Below are 26,068 nucleotides of genomic sequence, written 5' to 3'. Positions count from 1 at the left end.
GGTGGAAATGGCCTGCACTCGTGTAAGTTCCACACTTTCTCAAGATCGTAAAAAAAAAAAAAAAAGTGGGGCCCTTGCACAAGTGCATATGGTATATACAGGAGCAAGTTGTGTGTGTTGATACCACGTTTATTTGCCCTCTCTCTACAGATCATTCTGTCAACGAACATAGCAGAGAGCTCCATCACCGTTCCAGACATCAAGTACGGTGAGTACCAGAACAGCCGCTGGCTTCTGTTTTCGTGCAATGTTCTTCACTGCTCGCCAGTGTAACGAAATAGCTCTTCATCACGATAGCAATTAATTGTAAGGATACTCGAAGCACGTTTGCGCTGCCTTCACCATGTGGGCCGTCATGCTGTCGTGACATCGACGGTGCGTGTCTGACCCACGCACGGTAGGTTAGAAAGCCCCTAGAAACGCGACAGACGGACAGTGAGTTTATCTGAAAAAAAAATGGAGAAGCTAGGGGGGGGGACACACTGCCATGCTCTGCTCAATTGGCTGAGTGGAGCCAGGGCAGCATTTCACCTGGTGCGCTAACTAAACACTGATAAGCCAAGCCATCGCCAAGAGCTTTAGAGCAAGAAGCAAAATCACAAGGCTGGTGACTAGGAGTGTGTTCATCTCAGCCACGGTCGGACAGTGTGGCATGTACTGAAAGCTAGAAGAATCGGCGCACTAAAGGCCCAACCGCATGCACGCGATATTCAAGCGATGCGACAGGCACACCCTGTCGCGCTGTCATGTCGCGGCGTGGAGCAACCACATGAACGTGACATCGCGAAAAAGAGTAGTGACGGATTTACATTGTTGTGCGAATGAATGTTATCTTGCGTGCATAAAGAAATCTCAATTTTATGAAAATGTCAATGTTTTATCTAGACCTAGCTAAAATATGCTATCATCCCCAGTGAAAGTCCGTCCCATGCATCCCCAGTGGAACTCCGCCCCATGCCGCCAGCGTAAGGTGCCCTGGCGCCATCTGTTGAGTAAAACTTAAAACACTTTCTCGGTTCTCGGTGGCGTCTCGGGCCTAACAGCGTCAAAACAAAACAACCGATCTCAATAATAACGACAAGAGAGCGCTCATACTTAGTCTTCAGCTAGCAATGAGGTGAAGCGATGACTGATTGTACTATTTATTTTTTGCTTTCACAGCGGAGAGCAAGTTGTAAGAGCGAATTCATATCGAAGCGGGCAGACTGATTGCTGCCATGTTGTTGTGCAATCGCTGTCCCCAGCGGATGTCGTCGCGCTGACTTCCGGGCGACAAGCGATATTTTCTGGCTGGCCAGAAATCGGCGACACGACCAGCGACAGTGACGGATAGCCCTCCGCGACGGCAAAACCTGTCGCTCGTCGCCGTCGCTTGTCGCTGTCGCTCGAAAATCGCGTGCATGCGGTTGCGCCACAATTCTCCCTCAGAGGAATTAGTGTTAGTACGCTACGTAAATTCCACCTTCCTCGTCTGTACATATCGTGCATAAGATTTGAATTTGATCTTCCCCATCCGTGGATATCGTCACTGTGGGTCACGCCTTCATTTTTGGCACCAAGTGGTCTTTATTGCTGTAGCTCGTAATTGGCTGAAATAAAAGCTGTTCGTTTACATAGTCCATCAAAACTACGCTTCGTGTACGTGCAGTGCACTGTTAATACATTTTGCTTCCCTTTAGTTATTGACTACTGCCTGACCAAGTGCCTGGTGTGCGACCCGGAGACGAAGTACTCATGCCTCAAGATGGAGTGGGCATCAAAGGCCAACTGCAAGCAGAGGCAAGGTCAGTATCCAGCAGTGGTTTGTTTGTTAAATAAAGAGAGAGAAAAATATTAACTGTGTGAGCTTGACACGCTTGTTACATTATGCAGAAGGTTCAGTCTGAGAATGGTTAGCATCATGCTCTGCACGACCAAGCTGGTGAAGAGATAACTGTTGCGTGCTCAATGTGCTAGAACTTCATTTAAAAAAATAAAGTGCCCTTTCATTGTTGGGTAGCTCATCTGGTAAGCAAGCTCTGGGATGTCAAGTCGTTGACCCCAGCCTGTGACCAGTTTGGGAAATGGAGTACAAGCTGACCGTGTTTGGAGCACACTTTTGGGAACAGAGGACAGGAATGTACACACAACAAAGGGCGTGTACAGTTGAACCCACTTATAACGATAGCAGTTTTAACAATACGGTGTAGACCGCTTATAACGTAAGTGGCCGGAGTCGCGAATATCCGCACTATAAGCGGTTCCGCACTATAACCAAATCAACAATGCGACAGTCGAGGAATGCAGCTAGAACGTTTGCATTCAATTTACAGTCGAATCTCGTTAATTTGAACCAAATCACGCGGCGGCGCCTCCGACCGGCATTGCTCCTAAAGTAAAAGCTTAGGAGAGAGAAAAAAAATGATGGGGTTTTACGTGCCAAAACCACGATCTGATTATGAGGCACACCGTAGGGGGGGACTCCGGAAATTTGGACTACCTGGGGTTCTTTAACGTACACCTAAATCTAAGTACGCGAGTGTTTTCGCATTTCGCCCCCATCGAAATGCGACCGCCGTGGCCGGGATTCAATCCCGCGACAAGTTTAGGAGAGACCCGTAGCGCGCGAACAAAAAAAAAAAAAAACACGGCGGAAATTTCACCCTCTCTCAAATGGAAAGGTCACCGATTCTGCGTTGCGCCGGAACATGCGTGTACGTGCCGACGTCTCAGCCACGCTACCGTAGCTATGTGTAAAAAATGGCAGTGAACCCTTCATTCTCCTTTATGCTTCCTCTACTTTCTAGTCACGTGTTGACCTTGCACACTGCGGCTACGGCGCAGAGGAAGCAACGGCGCTGTCCCAGGCCGGCCAACGAAACTGCCCCCGCCGGCAAACGCCCGCTTCCCGATAACGGCAGAAAACGAAACTTCGGGAAGCTGGCGCCGGGCCAGCTGGAGTGGCGGCGCCTGCACGGCGGCGGGCGCGCGCGGTGACAGTCGAAAGTGAGGGAGCTACAAGGGATGGCGAGGGGAGCCACCGAAGCGGCGGAGCTGCCGAGGTGAAATCCGCTTCCCTGCCGCCCTCCTCCCTCACATTCCACAGTCTCTGCGTGCGCCCTTCATTGTGCCGTGCCGGCGCTGCCCGCTCCCTGAAGTTTCGTTTACTGCCCTTATCGTGAAGCGAGCGTTGGCCGGCGTTGGCAGTTTCGTGGCCGTTTCGTGATATTTCACGACTCGCACTCAAGATTCTGGTTTCAGCCTCACTGGCTGTTCGTTCACACCATGTGCCCTTCTCCTCCCCTTCGTCTCTTTCTTCCTCGAGCACTCCTTGGGGCGCCCGTTTGAGGGGAGTGTTCGCCGTCTCCGCTGACTTCCGTACTCCCAGGCAGCCACACTGTAACCGGTATTTCGTTTCCCGCAACATTACTATAAGCGATACGTGTATACATGGAGTGCTATGGGAAAATTAACGGGAGTCTGAAAAGATCGCACTATATCCGGTCCTGCACTATAAGCGGTTACGTTATAAGTAGTCTATACTGTATATCGGTTACAACAATGTTAAGATGCTGCACCGTCAACTTTTTTTTCTATGGTTAAGTAACCTGCTTACTACAATATTCCCAGGTCGCATAATCGGTTACAATGATGAAGTCTGGCCACTGGGTGTATGTGCCAAAAGGTAATGGAATGCAAAATCCTTGAAGAGAAAAAAAAGTCACAGGCCTGTGCGGCACACGCAGCACAGTCACAGTGTAAGCTGGGTGGAGCAGCTCAAGAATAGCTCCAATTTGGGCACCACGCACAACAGGGTCTTCGCGGCAGTCTGTTTGCCTCGTTTTGACGAGATCGATCTGAACTGCCTTCCCGGCGTCGACGGCGAGCTGCGGCTTGTAATGCTCTCTGCACAGCAGTCTGCTGAGCCCGATCAAGCCTTACAACTACAACTTACATGTCGGGCACGCTGCGTTTGCAGGCACATTAACTAGATGGCGCCACCAAACTGATGGAGGCTTGGGTCGTCTGCCCCTGCGCACTTGGGAGTGTTTTAGGGCATCTTTCTGCTACCCAATAGCAAGCACTTGCATGGCTCAGTGGTAGAGTATCCGCCTCCCACGCAGCGGGCCTGGGTTTTCGATCCCGTCGGAGAGCGGGTACTTTTTTTTGCATTTCGGGCGAGAGCAGTTACGCGGCGGCGGCGGCCACGGCGGACAACGACATGAACCGAAGCGGCTATTGGAATGAGCCCATAACAGCTGACGCTGTAAAAAAAACAAATTAGAGCCGCCGCCGTGCTGTTTTCCAGCCTTCTCCACATCGCCAGCCCCGCGCGCCTTTCTCCCGTCACTCTCCACCCCTCTGAAAGCGAGTGGGCTGCACCCATAGCTCTACGCCGCAACACCCTTTGAAACATGAATGGAAAGCGCCAACTGAGTTGATAGCCTGATAGCTCTGCGTGCTGCTTTGAGATTGTGCACTGGCCGGCTGGCCTCTCATTCCGCGCAGTTCTGCCAACGGTTTAAGGCGTGTCGGGCTCATCTTTGTTGGCTGCGTCGAAGTTGTTCCTGGCCACATGATTCCTCGGCCTCGCTTGACTCGCCACCGAAACAGAAGATGGTTGATCCACCCGCTGTTCATCGGCAGTGTACAACGTTGCCTGTGAAAGGAAAGCACACTGCTATAGATTTGGAAACGAAGGGCTTTTAACTGATGAGGCAATCGTTGACGACGGCAGCAATGACACGGTAGAGCAGGCTGCCGCAACGTTGTCATTGCAGGAGGCCCTGCAGATTATTCAGTCCCTCCGGGGTTTCATTTTCGCGAGGGACCTTCCGCTGCACTACTTGGAGCACTGGGATACCTTGGAGAAGGATGTTGACAAGCTTCGTGTAAAGCAAGCAGAGCTAACGGACATAGGGTTTTCTCGTGCAAGCCAGTGAGAAGTACGTTGAGAGATGCTTGTGGTGATCTCGCCCCAGCGTTTCTTGTGAACTTCTCAAGCCGAGAGGCTGCCGCGAGAGCCTTCTCCCATTTTTTAAAAGGCCCCGTTTGAGGCCATCAAAGCGATGCCTTGGCAGAGCTCGCATGTCACTTGCCGCCTGTGACCCCGCTTTGCAGTTGTTATAGCAGTGCCATTCTTGAACGCCGACAGCCGCGGCTTGTTACATGTGGTCTACACTAAAGGCAAATATTAAATCAAGCTAAAATGATAGATTAGTGCTCGAGACTCTTTAAGGTGTCAATATTATTGGGAACACAGCCTTAGTAATCGAGAAATTGAGGCGACTGCAGGACATTAGTATACTAGAGACTCCCCTGGGACATTCTTGTACTTGCCCAATGACGAAGGCACTCCTCATTTAAATTTTTGTCACTAGTACTCAACCACTTGTTACAAAAACATTATTGCATTGCATTATAAGACGAAAGAAAATGCTATTTATCCAGTTATATTTCAGTTTTCAAAAAACGAACTCAGTGACGTCACCCTTGACAACGAAGCAAACGGCTGAAAGGTTTAGTTTTCGCTCGACTCTGCTGCCCGCGCTTTCGCGTTTCAGTAGTTTCGTTATTGCGTAGTGCTGCACTGGTGTTTTGCTGGTTCGCAAAACTCACACAAACTGCAAGTAGCAGAAAATTCCACTTCCATGTGATATCGTGGGATGTCCGAACGGTCCATGTCACTTGACCAAAAGCTGCTGCAGCGGTGAATCCATCACTCTGTCTTGGCTCAGTTTCTCCATGGCCATGCGTATGCATCTTGTGCAAAAACCGTACCACCGTCTGTTGGGTGCCGTTTTACTCGCCGAGAGCAGCAAAGGGCGGTGATGGTGTATGCAATGTCACCACTCCTCGGTTGGGTGGCAGAAGATCTGAATTGCGATAAAGGTATTCGGACCCTTCAGATGCAATTTTCTCGTAAAGTGTCTGTTCTTGGCACAAACCAAGTGTTGCAAGGTTTCTGCAATGGTACTTAAACAGTACACGTCGACATTCGAGGGACGTTCCGAAAATAAATTTCATCATTTTTTTTTAAGAGAACATGGTACACCATGTGAAACATCAATCGCCATAAGAATCCACGCCCATTGCTGGTTCAACGACAGAACAAGCTTCAGCGGATGAGGAATGACGCATGCACAGAGCACCGAAGAAGAGAGAGTAGCGGCAGACCGGCGTGCCCGAGGTTGTCGAGTACAAATCACGATGGCAGACAGACGTATGCTGACAACGTGGTTGCTTATGGAAGTGCATGCTGTTATCCGGTATAAATGGGCACGTGTGTCCGTCATCCATGAATGCCTACAGATCGTGTATGGTGAAGAAGTCATGTCTTGTCAAATGCTGAGATGGAGCAGGCTGTGCGGCACTTCATTGCATCACAGGGCACCAAGTTTTACCAGAGTGGTTTCTTCAAACTGATAGCACGCTACGAGAAATATATCGATGTTGGAGGCGACTATGTGAAAGAGGTCATGATGGGGGACATAATTTTTTGGCAATAAAGTTTGTGTGTGAAAACAAATGACGAAACTTACTTTCAGAACGTCCCTTGTATTTGCCTTTAGTTTCCCTTTAAATGAGTTAACACACTCAGCAGCCGGGAGAAGGAAGGTGGTGGGGAGGGGCACTAGCCTTCCCGCCATTATAGTTTTCTCTCAACAGCTAAGCTATCCCTTCATTTTTTTAATGCAACCCAGTTATAACAATTATCGGTTATAACAGTGGAATTTTCATGGCACTTGAATATTGTTAAAAGTGGGTTCAACTGTATGTGCCTTTTTTATGCAGTCATGCCAGCCAACTGACCCACAAGCATTAGTTGGTCAAAGTCAACGAGCTAACTAATTGAGATTGCTGGACTCTCCAATGAATGTTCGCTCATGTCGAACTCCAAAGACGCATAGTACAATGCAATGTCTGATAAGACGTGCAACGGGTCTGAATGGAATGTGTTTCTCTGACTGTCGAAAATTTATTTTCTTGTGCTTCCTCTGAATAGTTGTTCGCTGCGTGCTGTGGTCAAGAGTGAACTTACGTTGCGTTTTCATCTCTCCAGTGGTCACTCATTGCAGTTGTGTTTCTGGGTAGCTGTACAGTGCAAACCATGCATCGTTTTGTTCTCTTGAGGACTGTGTTCAACTCGACAGGAAACATTTGCTGGACGGAAGACCCAAAGAGATTCTTTTCCCCTCTTTGTTCTCTCAAATACAGGTCGTGCCGGTCGTGTGTCTGAAGGTCGCCTCTACCGCATGATACCTGAGCCCTTCTACAGGGACGTGCTGCCCGAGTATGGCATACCTGAAATGCAGGTTTGTATCTGCACCTCGCTGCTTTCTCTTCCACATACTTTTTTTTTGTAAGTTAGCATCAGATCATTCATGCGGATAAAAACCCGTCTATCGGCTTCTGTATGGCCACAGAGAAGAATGGAGAGGAGGCCGACTTTAAGTGGAAGGAGACTATGGACGCTGCGCCCTTCTACGAGTGGTACGAGTGGTACGAGTGATCCTGCTCAGGAGCGTCGACAGCAGAATGCAAGGCTACGTAACGAACAGTCTAGCGCGTCTCGGCATTCCGCACAAAATGGACAAAACAGGGGAAAACTAATGCTAATGCATCACTGTCGCATGAATCCCATTGATCTCCATCAAATTTTTTTTTTACTTGTGCTGCAGTGTATAACATTCCATGGTTGTCCAGTGGCACAGGGTTAATGCCACTTCCACAGTGTTAAATGGGTGCATGCAAATGCCATGCATTAGGAAGGGTTATTTGCAGAGCTTGTGGGTTGACAACCCAAAGTGACAGTGTCTCGTAGCCTCTGCTGAAAAATGTCTATGAATGTCTAATGGAGAACTGTTAGTTGTGCTTGTGCCAAGTAATGTACATTGTAGTACCAGGAATAGTTTGCAGTGGCCTTTGAAACTTTGGAAAATCACGAAATACTTGAAATGCCAATTATTAGGCATTTTGCAGACACGCTTCATTTTCACCAAGTGCTTGAAAAACACTTGCAATATAGTCTTTCGGCAAGCTTAGTGGATATCCAACAAGATTGACGCAAACCAAAAGGCAAGTCAACCCAATCTACTTCGGAGGTTTGTGGCCAAGAGCTGTGCTATTTCTTCTTCTTCTTCTTAGCTTTCTTTTGTTAAAGTGTAAATCGTTAAAACACAAATGTTTCATTTGTGTCAAACAAAAGTGTTATCTTTTGTTCTTGAAAATACTTTGTCAGAACCTTGCATATCCTCAAAAATTCCTTAAATGTTTTTTTTTTTCTACAAAAGCTGCTACGAACCATGCGGTTAAATGTGACGTGAACACTGTAGCAAGGTTTTGCAATAAACATGTGCGCAAAGTGTGTGTGGTGTTTGTATGTATTCATTCAGACATTTTAAACTTTATTTTTGCCCTGCATTGGCGGTCTTCTAGGGGCACAAAGCTTATGTCTGATTTCACTTGCAACGTTACACAAGAGAGTTGCATGTTTTGATTGTGCTCTTGCGTTAGGCTGCATTACGTTGCGTTGCCCCGTTTCTTACTGCAGCGCTGCCCCTTGGAGCTGACTGTGCTGAAGGTGAAGAAGCTGGCACTGGACGAGCCTCGGGCCATGCTGGGCCTCTGTCTGGACCCGCCAGACCTGGGTGACATTGAGCGAGCCATTCTGGTCCTCAAGGAGGTTGGTTTTTTTTTATTTACTAAAAGCTCGTTAATTCGGATTTCATGGGATCAAAAGAAATAATCGAATTAGTCGAATGTCAAATTATCGAGGGTATCAAACGAAGAATAAACAAATGCTGACTAAATCAGCACGCATATTACAGTAGAACCTAGTCGACACGATCTAGTTTCGTACGATTTTCCGATGTCAACGTTCGCAGTTGAGAATGCAAGAAATGACCCAATACAGTTACGCTTGTTTCTTACCGGTTAATTTGCTGCCGGAAAATGTCATCTTTCGGCTCCAACGTGTCTTCAAACTGCAATCCTATGATACGTTTTCCAGTCGCTATACCCCATGTAAGCAAGAAAAGGTGAGGAACGTGCGGTCGAGATCAGTAGACGCCTGCAATGGCAGCTTCTCCGCAGAACTCACCTGCCCGTGTCACGTGAAAATTCTGCCACGCCACTCGGGTTTCCTGTTCCGATACCAGCAGATCTCTTCATAGGTCGTTGCATGTTGCCATTCACAGCTATTGCCGCCAAGCTATTGCAATAAGCATCAGTTTGAGAGGGTGCATGGGGCGCAGGAAGTTTTGAATAGGTGATAACCCAAACGCGCCGCCGTTCCCCTGCTGCAGGCAGCCTGAAATGAGTGTCTTGTTTTGCTCTGGCAGCATTGTGGGATTTATTTCGGCGTTTCCCACCAGCTAGATTTCAATTTGGTTTCCCATGGCAGTCTTAAAATGACAGTTCTCATCTTGGGCAGCTTGGGCCCCACGAGCTCAACGAATGTCAGCGTTTCACGCTGCAACGATTCTCGCCGAATGGGCATGTCTAAACTTCCTGCCAAGATGCCCCATTCGAAGAAACTGCTGACGCAGGACGTTATCGGCTGCTATCGACGTGATCATGAACGGCGACTTTGCGCCTGACTTTGCACGTGCCCGACGCATGCACCGAGTATGAACGAAACTACCATTCACTGCAACAACTGCGGACAAATCCGCGGTCGCTATCTGTGCTATCATCCATGCCGACTACGCAGTTATTTAGGCACTTGGCCAACGCGGGTACCGAGTAAAAACGAAACTACTGTTCGCCGCAACTGCGGTCGCTATCAACGCGATCGTTGATGACGACTACGCAATTATGAAAGCCCACGGCCAACGCGGTGGTAAACGCAAGAATACAGGCTTTAAAGACACAAATAGGCACGAAGCGTTCCAGCGTTGCTGTCATTCCCGTACAATTTCCGCTGATGACTATGGCGACGCGGACTCAGCTGCTTCGTTTCGGTTGGGCGCAAGCGCCATTTTTCCACTTTAGCGTCGCACATTTGCGGTGCTCCTCGCTCGCCGAGCTCCGAAAGTTCTCCGAATTAACTGATGTGCGGCCACATAAGTCCGTATTAACAAGAGTTTGATTGCATTGAATAATGCATATGCCAGCCGGGACCAGAGGATTAGTCTGAATTAACCAATTTTTCGAATTAACGAGCTTTTACTGTATAACGAAGTTGTGGATATAACGGAGCAATTTCAGCTCTCCCTTCAGCTTTGTTATATTGAGGTTCGAGGGTATAAAGAACTTGATAGGCAGGTTTTACTGACCTTTGCGTGACATTCTTTGTAGGTGAGCGCCTTGACGACAGTTATTGGCGGCACCTTCTACCCTTATGATGGCGAGCTCACCTTTGTGGGCAAGGTCATGGCCCAACTGCCCATGGACGTCTGCCTCAGCAAGATGATCCTGCTTGGGTTCGTCTTTGGTGTGATGGAGGACTGCATCATCATGGGTGAGTGTGGATTTGGCTTTGTCATCGGTTCATACATACCGTATGCATTAGCGTCTAACGTGTCCCCAAATGTAACATGCATGGAGTTGAAATATAATGCTCATCACATTTCATAACCAGAAAGAAAGTGTGCGTCTGATTTTTGCCTTCACAGAATGTAATTTTATTTTAGGGGTGTGTGAATACATGAATAAAGTCACAGCCCACATTTTGTGATCTCGCGGGAACGAAAAATAGTCCGAAAAATCGAACGATCCGAAATACTAGCTCAGCCCCCCCCCCCCCCCCTCAAAAGATTACATTTATTAGACTTAGAACGGCTTTAAAAAATCTCTAATAATGCCCTGCTGCATACTACGCTCAGAGGCGATCAGATTTTCTTGGATTTGTGCAAGAGTGACGTCGTCTCCGTATTGAGTAGACAAGAGCGTTGCCACTTTCTAAGAAATGAGCCAGATTTCTTCGCACCACTCGGCTCTCAGGAATGCACAGGTGGTGGCGCCTATCACATAAATGCGAAGCCGCACACACAAAGATGCGACGTCGTCTCCGAGACACGCCTGCCCTGTGGACAACACCGTGTGCAAAATAGCAAGCGAAATCCTGCATTAAGTGATTATGACATAGTTCTGACCGAACAGAGATAGAAAAAAGAAAGTGCTGTCCCCTGTGTGTTTTGTCCGGCAAGGAAGAGTGGCCATGGCCTCAGAGACAGGGGATGGCGCGCGCTTTCTATTCATAGCGTGCACCTCCCAGTCTTGGAGGCTATAGAGGAGGCCACTAGAAGCCAAACCTGGCCAAACCAGCAGAAAATCCAACATGGCGGCCTCCAAAATCGGGTAGTGTGGCTCAGAACGATCGATTTAGTCCGGAAAATCTATCATTGGGGCCTAAATTCGTCCTAAGGACTGTTCACAAAAATGCATTAGCTCTATGGGAACCCTGACGATGCATTTATGAAGTCCGCAATATCCATCAAGTTCGAGTATTTGGAGTCCGAAAAATTCGACTACTGTATTCGATTTCGAATTGAATAGCGAAAATTCTAATAATTTCAATTGTGAATCGAATATCGGATATTCAGTTTCTCGAATATTCAATTTTTCTAATATTGGTACCTTCAGTGAATGGCCCAGCCATGGTCAGTGCCTTGACAAGCAAAAATTTATTCTGTTGCCATCTTATAAGGGCACAGATGCTGGCTGAAACGGTGGGCTGTTGCCAGTGTCCCAAATCAGGCTTTGGTTTCCTATTCGATCGCAATGCGCAAGCATTTTTTTTTAAGTACATGTTAGCAAGCATCAAATGTAATTTCTCTAACTTGCCACATTTTAGTGTAGCTTTAGCTTACGTTTAAGTTGTTCAGTTTCTATGTCTTCCTGTTTATTTTTTTCTTCTGCTCTCTCCCGTATACAGCGGCGTGCCTCTCAATCCAGTCCATGTTTTCGAGGCCCTTCCAGAAGATGCTTGAAGCATACAAGTAAGTACTCTCATGCATCCAGGCACAGACACATGTACACACATGAGCACACGCGCACAGGTTTATTGAGCCCCATCACTCGTGTATTATCACCTACTGTTTGCAAAAATTATTGTGCGTAGAAATTTTGATGCCTGAAGGTGTGCCGAGTATTGGAAGAAAGCTGATCAACTGTGCACAAGCCTTGTGAGATGCATGTTGTACGCACTGCGGCATGAAAGAGAAAAATTGTCATCTACCCAAGTGTGGCACAAAGCTACTAAAGAAACCCAAACAGCTTTTTATTTTTAGAAAAAGCTTTGCAGCTTTAAAGAATCCTCCTGCTCTGGGGTTCAAACCTAAAATCAATGCTTTTCCTTGGAAAAGCTTTCTTTCTGAGAAACTCATATTGGGTCTCCTCTTTAGCTTTGTGCTAAGTCTGTGGCATTATCGTTCCATTTGTTATCATATGTAATGTTATTTCATGCCATGGGTACTCCGGTGATGCCCGGTGCATGCGTGACGTCCACGACGTGTATATAGTAGGCCTCTGTTAATCCAACTACAGTTAATTCGATTTTTCGGTTGATTCGATCTCGACCGAAGGTCTCGGCCAGCACCCATGCATATTTATGAGCCCAAACTTACGCTACTTCAACCTAAAATTGACCTTCGCTGGAACTTAACTAGGCGGCGTACATGCACAAGACCCCTATGGTGACCCCAATGTGACCCTTTCTTTACTGGCAGCGTCTGTCTCGGCAGAGCATAGGGAACAGTGAATGTGTTGGACACATGCCAATGTTAGTCGAAAAAGCCCATTTTCAGCCTGTCCTAGGCAGATATTCAAGCAAGATTTCAAGCTCACAATGTATGATCGCAGTATTTGCCCAATTCTAACGCTCACCGTTAGTCGAGTTGAAACAAGTTGGGTCAAAGTTGGTCCAAAAATCGCCTTTGCAGCGTTCGTATACTTTGCTGCATAACATGGCGGTATTGCGGCAAAGCTCACTTTAACGAATTGTGTGGCTAAGCTGAGTTTAGAAAACCGGCCGCCATTATACAACACATATTAGACTCTTGGCCATATTTCTTCCTAAAAAATCAGGTGCGCATTAGATTTCTACTTTTTTTAGGAGAGCTTTAATGTTATCTCTGCGTTAGTTTTCTACTTGGGACTCTTAGAAAGAGGGCATGCGTTTGATTCGGGGGCATCTTAGAATCAAGCAGACACTGCGAAATGAATCAACGGTACGTTTTGACATTTTTTGTGCGTTTTTGTCTATCGAAAATTTGGAATTAACGAGTTGTGAATTAACGAGCTTTTACTGTATTGGGAAATTTTAGCTGGCCCTGAGTCAATTCTCTTAAAGGGGCCTAAACCACCCAGAGGTCGAAATTTAGTTGTGGTGTTGCAGTTGTGCATGAGTGTAGGTACGTTTTGACATTTTTTGTGCATATTTGTCTATCGAAAATTTTGGATTAATGAGTAATGAACTTGTAGCCGCGAGAATTTTTCGAAATGGTGCCGTAATAGCGGAGTTACACGTGTTTGATGATTGAAACACGGCCCTCGCTCGTTTCGCTCTTTTCTTCGCTACTCTCCTCGTCGGCTGCTCTTTCCTCCTCGCCGAGTGCTCCTCCAAATGTCACGGGACATACGTTATCGCGAACGCGCTTCTCAAAACACTGCCCACTTCTGGTTAAGGCACATCTAGGCCAGCGGCAAATAACCGGCCCCCAGTGCCGTAGAACGTCTGCCGCACGAGAGGTGTCCAAAGTAGACGGCAGTTCAGCCGGCGCACCGCCCACTGCACGACCGATGGACCAATCAACGACCGCGAAGCTGCGCGCCTCCGCCACCGGCGACGCAAACATTGGCTGCAGCTTCTATTCCAAGCAAATTACTTTCCCCTAGATAAAGTGATGTGTAAATTGTACATTTTATGAAAAACGATATCCACTGTCAACTGTGAAACACGAACGAGAGCTCCGGTACTTGTCGAGCTCAGCTGTAGTGCACGGCTACTGATGGCAGACGACCGCCTCATCTGTGCTCGCATCGCAGCCGACGGCGCCACTAATATCGGCGTATTTTCTTCTCTATGTACAATTATTACGAAGAGCGACAACAACGGTAACAAAATATTGTGGCTTGTGAGCGTCAGCGATTTATTTCGAAGCGCTGTTCGCTTTAGCTTTGAAGTGAACCAAAGAAGGCCTAGCAACGTTATCGGCGCCGTCGAGCGATCAGCGACTGCCACACAAATTGATGAGGCTGCCACACAAATTGGTCCCCGTCTCATCCTCTCTATGGCAAGGAAATCTTGCCATTCGCGAGCAAAACCGCCGTCATGGCGTGCGGCTATTTACCGTGCCGGTAACGTGGACAAGCCTTAGCCGCGACTCAGTGCTTCTCGGCTACCCGCTGTTGCTGCCGTGCCGGCCCGTGCTCATGCGAAGTGTGCCGCTATGGACCCTGTGTTGCGCGCACATGTAGAAAGGCCAACACCGTGAGACTCTGTTTGCACAGCTAATCAGACCGATAAGCACGACTGTGTTGGAACGTGAGTGATTTGGCACTTGCGTTGCGGGCTGTAATTACCGATTTGCAAGGGCGCACAAGCGAGCAACACGACGAGGAAGAGCAGAGCGCGCGCGTACCTGCTAGCAGACAAACCGGAAGTCATTGACATCACCAGATGCACCCTCGTGACATCGTGACGACTGCTGGGGATACCGGAAAGGCCAGGAGAGGAGGACGGCATTGTTTTTTTTATATTGTGGTGCGCCCGCAGGTGCGTAGCGCTGCAGCGTTTGGCATCGTTGATCGTGACGGCATTCCGAACTCTATGTGCGTGTTTACTTGAAATATTAAAAAAATATCAGGTGGTTTAGGGGCCCTTTAAGAGCAACCCTAAATGAGTTGAGAGCGCCAAAAGGTTCTTTTAAACCTCTATATTCATTCATTTGGTAGAACAAGTTTCCATTACTAGCGAGTAAAAGGATAGCCAAGCTTCCCTTGTTTTGAATTTCATGCCGAATCATCAGTGTCATTAAACACCTTCGCTTCCACTGCGCCTGGTGTTCTGCATTATAAGAAAATAGCTCTAAAATTTGCTACAAACATCGCATTTACAAAATGTCTGATTTATTTTGTTCCCAAAAGGCTTCCGCTTTAGATGCAATAAACTAGAAAGTGAGCACAATAAGTTTAAACGAGCAGGAATGCAAAGTGCACTTTTGAATTTTTTTTTTCATTTGGAATGCCTCTTGAGCTTTTGAACTTGGACCTCGAAAACTAAGCACGGCATAGAAGGGTTCTGCTTTAGTTTTCGGTGGTATGTGCTGATAAAAAAAAACCAAAAAACAAATGAACTCACTCGAAAGCCTGTACGCTTTCTTTTTGATCCTGGTACTCTGGCTGCAACGGCTACGACAACAAAACGGAGTCTGGCAAGCAGGAATCTTTCCATTGTTTTATACACTACTCCTGCTGAAAGTGTAGACAAACATGTTTATGTAGTGTACGAAACCCAAAACTAGGAAATAGCCTGCAATGTGCTGCCATCTGTGAAAAAATAGCCTGAAACAGCCGTTCTTTGAGTGGCTGGCGAATTTCCGGCTGTGGAAGCGAATGGGTTAAGCAGCGTACCTCGAATGTCGAAACTGTTGTGAACATTGTTAAGTCAGGCTTGACTTCTTGTCTCTGTCTTCCTTCTAGATCTCGCATGGCATGGGCGGAGGGATCGTTCAGTGACTGCTTGGCCATGCTGAAGGCCTACAAGGTATGACTGTGCTTGTGTGGGTTTCAAACATGTCGTTGAGCTTGTTTAGCTGCATCATACTTTCGGGCACACGAAAAAAGTGTGTGAAAAGTGTGCCTGCGGATACCTGACGCGCGGTGCACAATTTTGTTCGAGACTGTCGAGAGCCTCAAGGTGACGGGAGTCTCAATCAGTAAGGACGGCAGGGAGCAGCTTTTGGTGGGCGCCAATGAGGCCAGCTCGTCTGACGAAGGCTGTGGAAGCTATGAGACGATTGTTTAAAAAATGTTCATGGTCCCGCCACCGGTAGTTGCGTTATTCTGCATACAGTCCTTGGGTATTTTGAGACTTCAGTCGGTAGCCATAAGCCTACGTCCTGTGAGGCTCACAACTCACACCCTCTAAAATAAAATCTGAAGTAAAAATGTTCAAGCCCACACGACTAAATACGGCAGATCATGTATTAAGTTTTGTGACACCAGTATTATTACATTCACGTTTTTCATTGTGTGTGTGTGTTTTGCATTGCTTTGTTTTCCCGCTCTTTGCAATTAAAGGCCAACTAACTGCAACAAAGTTTCATTTTCCCTAAGTTTTTCATAAATAAGTGGTACGTACTGTTGGAGTACTATTGAAGCACTCACGGCAAAGGTGCAGGGTTGGTAATTGTCTCATTTCTAATTAGAAGCTTTTAAATAGCACCTAAGGAGACGACCTACGCACCTGGTGGTTAGCGATATGACCAGGGTTCGTACACCTCTTAAAACGCTTTAAAAATAGTCAAACCTTGATATAACATAGTTGTACTTGCAGCGAAAAACTTCGTTATATCGAGGTTTCGTTAATTCAATACAGTCGAACCCGACTATATCGAACCCGTTTACATAGAATTACCCCATATATCGCGCATTTTTTAACACCGTAATCTTACAATGAGAATATACAGCAAAAAGTATGGTTACATCGAACAAAAATAACAGCCGCTATCGATATATCGAACTTCAAGCAGCGCAAAACTACCCCAGAAGTTGGCTTTGCCGCGCGGCAGCCGGGCAAGCCGCCATTACTCCTTGCACCCCCCCCCCCCCCCAGACAAGTGGTTTAGCCCAACTGGGCGCATGTGGCGCTGCTTTCGCTCCCTCGGATAGCCACCCCCTAGAAAAAGTGGTTCGACTACTCTCTCTCTCTCACTCATGGCCACGTGCGCTTGCATGCGATCGGCTCGACTGCTTCAGTGTTCTGTCATTTGTTATTGTGTGCGTAGTCGCATCCTTGGAATGCAGTGTGTGTCCGCTCCGGAAGAGATGGCTGCCGTGAAACGGCAGAACCTGCCAATATCTGCAAAGCTGGAAATCATCAGCAGTGTTGAACGCGGAGAAAAGAAGTCGGATGTTGCTGCAGCATACAGCATCCCAAGAAGTACGCTGAGTACGATACGGAAAAATAAGGCCGACGTTAGGGCTAAGGCGGACAAGAGACTAGGTGCTACCGGCGCCCAATGAGTACGCACGGCTGCATATGAAGACATGGAGGCAGCAGTGTACAAGTGGTTCATTGATGTTAGGTCCCGAAACATCCCTATTTCTGGCCCCATAATTGAACAGAAAGCGAAGGATTTGGCTTTCCTTCTGAACAGACCCGACTTCAAAGGCGGCTCAGGTTGGCTGCAGCGTTTTTAAAGAGCGTCACAGCATTGTCGGCCGGGCTGTCACCAGAGAAAGCCACGCGGTGGATGTCAGCAGCGTGCAGAAGTGGATTGAAGAGAATTGGAGCGACATCGTGACAAGGTACCATCCCTGTGATATATTTAATGCTGATGAAACTGCTTTGTTCTGGCAAATGCTGCTGAACAAAACGCTGGCATGTCGCGATGACAAATCCCACGGCCGGAAAGTTAACAAAGCCCGAATATCGGTGTTGGTCGCCACCAACGTCGATGGATCGACCAAGCTTCAACCGCTCGTGATCGGAAAGAGCAAATCCTCGCGGGGCCTGAAGAATGAGCTTTCTGTTCCGGTGATCTACAGGTCCAACGGGAAAGCTTGGATGACAAGCGAGCTTTTTGGCAACTGGCTTAAGTCCTGGGACGATGACTTGGTAAGAGAAGGCAGAAAAATCTGCTTACTCGTTGATAATTGCTCTGCGCACCGTTGTAAGGTAAGCGTCAGCAATATCGAGCTTCGTTTCCTGCCGCCGAACACAACCTCGGTGCTGCAGCCTCTAGACAAAGGCAGTGTTGCCAGATGGTGCAGTGTGACATAGCCAAAACAGATGGATATTATAGCCCAAAAGTAGCCAACCATGCAGTCAGGCCTCGGTAGCTTGTAGCCAAAATGTAGCCATCATGTCTGCTAGCATAAAATGGCAATAAAATGAGTCATGGAAACAAACTAGTAACATTTTTTTTATGTGAAAGTTAAAGTACTATTCGAGAGCATCAAATACACGGCCAAACCATGTGTTTGACTGTCAAGTAGTTAAACACATGGAGTATCAAGCACATGCCCAAGCAAAGTGGTTGATTAAATAGATAAAACACACGAACCCAAAATGTCAAATCAAATAATTCACCAGGCTATCCCAGTGGCTGGGGTATAAAATTATCTGAAGCTCTACAGCAGCAGCTCGCAACTATCAAAAAGGACGCATATCAGCAACCACACTCAAGATACTTCAAAATCACATCGCACACGCCCCGCTCCCCGACACCCACATCAACTGGATTCCAGGCCATCAGGGTATGACAGGAAATGAGGCGGCACACGCCGCTGCCCGCGAACATACCAGCCGGGCTTTCCTGCCATTCCACACTAGGCCGGCCACCAACGGTGATGACATCGCCCTAAAGTACTCGGAGCTTCTGCAACACCACCGACTCAGCAGAAGAACGTATCCATCACCACACAAGAAGCTGAGCAAAGAGGAAGAAGTCATCCTCCGTCGCCTACAAACACCTATGTACACGGAATAATCATGCACAGACTCTATCCTACGCAGTACTCATACATATGCACCCACTGTGATGTCCCAGACACCCTGCAACACATGGTCCAGGATTGCCCACTGCGTGACACATCCCCAGACCCCAGCTCACAAGCTCAACAATACGACACAAGACAAGAAGAGCACCCCAACTCAGCGCACTTCAATACCACCACTGAAACGTGCGAGGCGAAGCTTTCCTCTGATGACCTGGACGACCAACGCAGTCTTGTCGCCCGGGCCAAGGAGGCAGCCCAAGCCAGAGGGTTTCTGGAATACGGAATCCTCCTACATAAGGTGAACCGGGTCCTGACTCGGATTACCATTTCGGAAAATAAAAGTTTATTTCTCTCTCTTCTCTACAATACAGTGTCCCTCATATCACATTTCGAAGGTTAAGAATTGTAAACTCCATCAATTATCACATATATAAACATCAAATATAAAAACAAACAGTACATAAAGAAATGTAAAATAATTTGATGATACTGATGATGATGATGATCGTATGGTGCTCTTCCCTTTGTAACGGGCGGATGTAGAAATGGGATTCTAGCACAAAAGTACAAAAGCCGTCGCATCGTGCTTCGCCATGGACGCAGATGGGGAAACAAGCAGAAAAAGGTTGCACCAACAGCTGGTCAAACGTACCGCGAATATTGAAACACAATTTTTTTACGATTTCTGATCCACATAACAATGTAGCTCAAAAATAGCCACATAGCCAACCCATATAAAACACAGCCAAACGAAAATTTAAGTAGCCCAATTTGGCTACAAATAGCCCAATCTGGCAACACTGGACCAAGGTGTCATTCATGCACTGAAGGCAGGCTATAGAAAGCGCCTTGTGCAACGGCCTTTGCTAAACCTTCGCACTAGCCAGGAGTTGAAAATTGACCTCCTGGGCGCAATAACGATGCTGAATGCGTCGTGGAATGACGTCAAAAAAGAAACAATGCAGAATTGCTTCTGTCATTGTGGACTCGGTGTTTTCGGTGAGGCTGGCACAAGCTCATCCGAAAATAGCGATGAACCAATTGAGGAACTTGATCTGTTTAGCCAGCTGTCTGAGTTCCCGGGTGCCGTTTGTAATGGAACTGCAGTGACAGACTTCGTCACCGTCGACGACCATGTTGCGACCACCGGAGAGCTTGCCGACGAAGACATCGTTGCCGATCTGGCTAGGGATCTTGCCGGCGACAGTAACTGCGAGGACCCAGCCAGTTCCGACCTGCCCACATGTTGCGATGCACTTCATGCACTGAGCGTTGTTTGTCGCCACTGCGCGTCCATAGAAGGCTGTGGGCTCAGCTTTTCCGAGTCACTCGACAATGTTGAAAAGTGTCTGCTCAACAATGCTTTAGAAATGAAAAAGCAGATCGGCACCTTTTTCTCGCGCTAATATGCCCGTCGCACATGTATTTGGGAAGTAAAGAACACTTTTTTAATGAGGTGCGTTTTGTACATTGTCAAATTCTTTAAATATTCTATATCGAATTACTCGATATATCGATTTAATTCCTGTTTTTTTTTGCGAGTTTGATATATGCGGGATTGACTGTAGAACTAAGATGGGGAAATAAAAATAGTTTGTTACATTGAGAATTTCGTTAAATCGAGGTTCATTATATCGAGGTTTGACTGTAAATGCACTTATTGAATTCCATAAAAGCTGGGGTTGAGGGCAACTTTTGAAGATTTGCTTGTAACAATATCTGCATAGGGGCTATGCTGTGCACACTATCCATCGGGAAACGATTCCAAATTATTTTATTTTGGGCGTGTTGCTAAATGGATTGCAATGTGGCGTGTCCACAGCCGCCAACGACAGGCTCGTATCATCATTGCCATCGTGGAGTGACAAAGCCAGATCAAGCTATCAAAGTCTTGCCACCATTTTGTTGTATTGCTGGTTGGTTCACACCGCAGCCATCATGGCTCCATTTTCATGCCATAGACTCTAGAAATGCCTGGTGGAAAGGAATTTTCGGCCATCTGGCATTAACACGACGAGTATCTTTGGCTTAAATTGAACACTAATAACCACCATGCCAGAAGGCAATAGATGTCATTACAATGGAAAAGGTAACTTCTAAGTGCAACCTGAAGAGCTTGAAGCATGTGTCCAACTCTGTAGCTGATTAGCTACAAGAAATTGCATTTCAGATGATGTGAGCTAAGAGGATGTTTTTTCAGTGCATGTGTACTTGTAAGGTTTCTTGAACTCTTCCTTGAATAACTTGTTTTGGCATCCTTGAAATTCTTTAACTTTCCTTGCATTTTGGTCAGATGTTCTGTATAAGCCCTGGTTATGACTCAAGTCCTCGTGCATCACTTGTGCGATTGTTTAGCACACTGCCAGCAGCTGCAGGCTTCGCCAAATGTTAATGATCACGCCACAGAGCTGCACATTCCGAGTCATGCATCACTTCTGGCGAGCAGTAATGGCAAACTCTTATTTTTATTTTTTTAAGTTTTGGTGTCAAATGCTTACTTTTGCAAGCTTTTCCGTGACGCATCCACGCATATTGTTTTAACAGAGACCTGGTTGAACGAAGAAATATGCGATAACATTTTCCCTCCTTCTTATAAAGTTTATCTAAGGACCGGCACACTAGGGGTGGTGGTGTAGCGATTTTAATTAAAGATAGCGTTCAGGCTGTTTTGCTGGACGATATTGTCGACCTCGAATGCCTGCGCATCAAAATCTCTTACTGGGGTCACAGTTTTACATCATACGCTTTTTATAGACCTCCGGATGCCCCACCAGATATATTAGACTGAGTGTAGAAATGTCCATGCATGAAAGAAACAAAATTGTTCTGCTTGGTGATTTTAACCTGCCAGGAGTGGATTGGGAACGCCTTATTGCAAGTAGTCAACATAACAAACATGTCAACATTATGTTTGAAATTGTGTTGCGATACAACTTGATGCAGGTAGTCCATGAACTAACTCGTGTACAAAATGCACTGAGCTCGGTGTTAGACTTGGTATTCATCAGTCGAGATTTCTCTGATTATAATGTGAAAGTCGAGCAAGGGCTCTCCGATCACCATCTCGTAAGCATATCGCTACCACTAGTACCACTACGTAAGCATAAACCCCCCTCTGCGCTCTACTTTAAAGATTTTGCTAATGCTAATGATGCAAGCGTTGTCAAATACATGCAAACCTGTTTGGGTGATTTCGATAGCACCAATATTCAATTACTTTGGAACAAGTTCAAGGAAATGTGTCATTATTGTCTAGTTAACTTCGTCCCATACAAACTGAAGAAAGTTAACAAACACCTTGGATGAATTGGAATATCATTCAACTGAAACGCAGAATAAAAAGATTTAAAAAGAAGCATGCGCAGTGCAACAAAATACGAGAGATGCAAGACAACCTCGCACGTGCAGTTCACACCGCGAAAGATTATTATTTCAAGATATCGCTTCCTAACTTCATAAAAAATGATCCTGGTAAGTTCTGGCAGTACATAAAAGAAAAGAAGAAACCAGTTTCGCAAATATCAGTTGACGGGAATGCAGTGACGGATCGGAGTGCCATTTCTCAGCACTTCAACGGTGTGCGCATGCGACGTCACACCGCCCCATTTAACAGATGTAAATTTCATATCTTATGCTGGTGTATTTAATATGCTGCTTAACTTGAAAACAAAGAGCTCATGTGGTCCGGACAAAATTCCTAACGTATTTCTCAAGCGATATGCTGAAATTCTTGCCAAATTTCTTGCAATTTTATTCCGTGTCTCACTCATTACAGCAGAATTTCCAAATGACTAGAAGACTGCCCGTGTTGTCCCTGTGTTTAAGAAAGGCAACCGGTTACTTATGCAGAATTATCGACCAATATCACTAACCTCCCAATGCTGTTAACTTGTAGAACATATAATTGCTGATTGTATACACAAATGTTTGGAAAATAATGCTGCATTAACCGAGTACCAACACGGCTTTCGAAAAGGGTATTCTACGGTAACCCAACTTATAACGGTAGTTCACTTGTTCGCTTTATCTCTCGATCGTAACGGCCAAATAGACTTAATATTTCTTGACTTTAGTAAAGCTTTTGATAAGGTCCCGCATGATAAACTAATTTTAAAGCTTAAAATCCTTGGCATCCCTGACATCGTTATCAACTGGATTTCTGCATACCTAACAGGAAGAAACACACTGACATTGGAGGACAACTTTCTGGCAGTCTTCCAGTCACGTCAGGGGTTCCACAGGGTAGTGTCCTGGGCCCCCTGCTCTTCTTGGCTTATATTAATGATATTGTAAATGTAATAACTCCTGGTGTGCAAATCTGGCTGTTTGCAGATGACTGCGTTCTGTTCAAAAAAGTTTTTTGTTCCGATGATCAAATTGAGCTGAATTACAACCTGAATAACATATTGAAGTGGTGCAAAGATTGGGGGATAGCTGTTAACACCGACAAAACTGTATTCCTCCCTCTAACACGTAAAAAAAACACCTCTCTCTTTTACTTACAGACTTGGCCCATCGTCATTGAAAAAAGTTGACAATTACAAATACTTAGGTGTTACATTAACAACTAATTTATCCTGGAATATACATGTTAGCAATATTTGTTCATCGGCCTTTCGAAAGCTTTGCTTCCTCATACATAAACTTCATATAAACATAAACCCCAAGCAATGTTAAACTACTTTGCTATTATTCCTTAATCAGACCTAAATTGGAGTACGCCAGTGTAGTTTGGGACTCGTATACTCAAATAAACATTAAGTGTCTTGAAAGAATACAGAGGAAAGCAGTCCGATCTATTTATAACAAATTCTCACGAACTGACTCTCCATCCGATATAATGATAGCCAATGACATTCCCCTTCTTAAAACGCGCCGAAAACAGTTCCGAATCGACTTCCTCTCACATGCTTCTTAATCACGAACTTGCTATAGATCCATCACCGTATCTATCACCCTTACTAACTAACCAGACCTACAAGGCACCATCAGCCCAACTCTTTAACACCTTATTTTGCTAGAACTGACACTTATAAGTATTCCTTTTTTCCACGCACGGTCTTAGATTGGAACGAATTAATCCAGACATCTTAGTCTCTCCTACCACACCGAAGTATCACTGTTGCACCATTTCACATCTGTTATTGTAGCACTATTTTTGCAAAAATCTAGGAACAGATTCCGTTGTTGTTTTGCATTCAGTTGTATCATATTTTATTGCACTAATCTTGAAACAGATTCTATTGTTGCTCTTTTGTGTTTTATTATCTATGTTATTGTGTTAATCTTCAAACAGTTTGTATTGTCGCTTTTTGTAATATGACTGTTTTTTTGAAACTACCCACCTGCTTGGACCCAAGGGTCTGCAGTATGTAATAAATAAAAATAAATATTTCAAATGTAAAATTTTGCGCAGAGGCTGGTCTATGTCTACACTATCTGGAACTAAGCCTTTTTACGCAGTTGGTTTGTGCGTTCGGTTGGCCTTTATTAGCTGCTTTATTTACAAATCAGTTATTGCTTTGCCGCTTCACATCTCCCCTCCGTCTCCCACGCTTATACAGGTGTGGCAGAGCATGCGGATGCAGGGCGTGTTCGCCAGGCGCGGGGGCCTGAACGAGCGCGAGTGGGCCTCGCGCAACTTCCTTCAGCTTAAGCGCCTCCTCGAGGTGGAGCAGCTGGTGCGGGAGATCCAGATGCGGCTGGTCAAGTTCAACATCCACTGCCTCGACCGTCCCAACCGGCCCCCGGTGGACCAGGACCAGCACCTCGTCATTCTCCGGGTGGGCTTTACTTCCGAATACGGTGCATTCGGCCATTCGTTTTCAGGTGCTTCGGCTCTGGCCTTGCACGTTTACATTCAGCTGGGTCGAAATCAGGAGTTCGGAACATGGTCAGCTGGTTCTTTCAGCGTGCCATGCTCAGACACAGTGTTTGGAGCTTCTTCCACCTCTAAAACACCTTTATCTCATAAAATAAGAAAAAAAAAAAGTGTGAGCCGTCGAGCTTTTTCATCGCATCGACACACTTGCACACCACTCTCCCATCTCCCTTCCAGCCCTCATAAACACAACTCGACAGCACTGACGGTCACCCTCGCCAACGCCCGTCGGTGCTCGTGTTTCGTAGGGATGGAAGGTTGAGGGGAGAGACGTGCGCAAGAGTGTCGATGCGGCGAGAAAGCTCAGCATGTGCGATGGCTCAGTTAGCTTTTTTTTTTTCTAGGGTATCACGTGCCTTTTCATTTCAGCGCACACACCCTGTAGCTGTATTTGTTATAATCAATAACGCGGCAGTAAGAAGCGTTATTCTAATAAGCGATTCGTTTTACCATACAACATGCACCAGAGTTCACGGTGCTCATTGTTACATTCGAGCATTGTCAAAACTGGTAATGCTATAAATGAGTTCGACTGTACTTTCTGTCGAATTAAGATGTTTTGATGTCTGTCCCCTGTATCTTTTTTATTCCTTGTGCAGCTCTGTTACAGCAAAACCTCGGTAATTCGACCCTCATTAATTTGGAAAATCGGTTAATTCGGACACATCTTCTGGTCCCGGCTGGAGTATGCATTATTCAATCCAATCAAACTCTTGTTAATTTGGACTTATTTGGCCGCACATCGGTTAATTCGGACAACTTTCGGAGCTTGACGAGCGAGGAGTGCCTAAAATGTGCTACGCAAAAGAGCAAGAACAGCACTATACTCGCGGACAACTTTCTGTGGCAATGAAGGGAAAGCTACGGGCGTGTGGATACTGCACATGTGTTACAGTGCCAAGTAGTCCGGCAGCGTTTGGCAGTGCTTTTGGTTGCTCGGAACAGACGCGAGCAGCTTCCACGTGGGGACAGTGCCACGTGCAGCTTCCACAATGCCATTGCGGACATTTTTAATGAAATTTTAGGCGGAAGTTCGGTGGTGCGACTACTCAGCCAGATTCCTACCAAATCTTTTTATCCTCGCATCTCTGCCTTTTGAACTAAAGGGCCAAGCGGGCTTGTCATGGTACAACACACAACATGCTTCATACGATAGTTGCAACTTCAACCCCGTAAGGACTACTACAATCGGCATTCTTTGGGGCAGCAGTGCAGGGTGCGCACAGCAACTTGAAACCCTTGAAAACCCTTGAAATTGAAAAGTATGTTTTCAAGGCCCTCGAAAGACCTGGAATCACTTTTTTTCCCTGAATACTCTTGAATTTCTTGAGTAATACAGTCTAAGATCTATTTCGTGACCAGCTTTTTAGAAAGGCTGGATCAGCATGGACCCAGCAAAGTCGCCATTTATATTTTGCATACCGATGGTACAATAAACAAAGCGGGGGCAACAAGTGAGGCATTGCACCCACCTGCGGGCCACACATCTTCGCCACATTCACCTTTGACTCGCGCGGCACGCCTTTGTTGCAGTCA

General features: G+C 46.3%; 1 protein-coding gene across 6 annotated transcripts in view; it reads left to right on the top strand.

The window, feature by feature from the left end:
- The window catches only part of LOC119457964 (ATP-dependent RNA helicase TDRD9), a 106,820-nt gene that overhangs the window by 37,166 nt on the left and 43,586 nt on the right, over nucleotides 1–26,068 (top strand). For all 6 annotated transcript variants that reach the window (XM_049670590.1, XM_049670591.1, XM_049670594.1 and 3 more), the window contains 8 exons: nucleotides 151–208; nucleotides 1,680–1,784; nucleotides 7,198–7,295; nucleotides 8,534–8,665; nucleotides 10,282–10,444; nucleotides 11,861–11,924; nucleotides 15,628–15,691; nucleotides 24,216–24,434. In XM_049670590.1, coding sequence (XP_049526547.1) covers nucleotides 151–208; nucleotides 1,680–1,784; nucleotides 7,198–7,295; nucleotides 8,534–8,665; nucleotides 10,282–10,444; nucleotides 11,861–11,924; nucleotides 15,628–15,691; nucleotides 24,216–24,434 — 903 coding nt within the window. The remainder of the gene's footprint in view (nucleotides 1–150; nucleotides 209–1,679; nucleotides 1,785–7,197; nucleotides 7,296–8,533; nucleotides 8,666–10,281; nucleotides 10,445–11,860; nucleotides 11,925–15,627; nucleotides 15,692–24,215; nucleotides 24,435–26,068) is intronic.

Source organism: Dermacentor silvarum, chromosome 7, assembly GCF_013339745.2.
Source record: "Dermacentor silvarum isolate Dsil-2018 chromosome 7, BIME_Dsil_1.4, whole genome shotgun sequence".
NCBI lineage: Eukaryota > Metazoa > Arthropoda > Arachnida > Ixodida > Ixodidae > Dermacentor > Dermacentor silvarum.
This window is presented reverse-complemented; position numbering and strand designations above follow the sequence as displayed.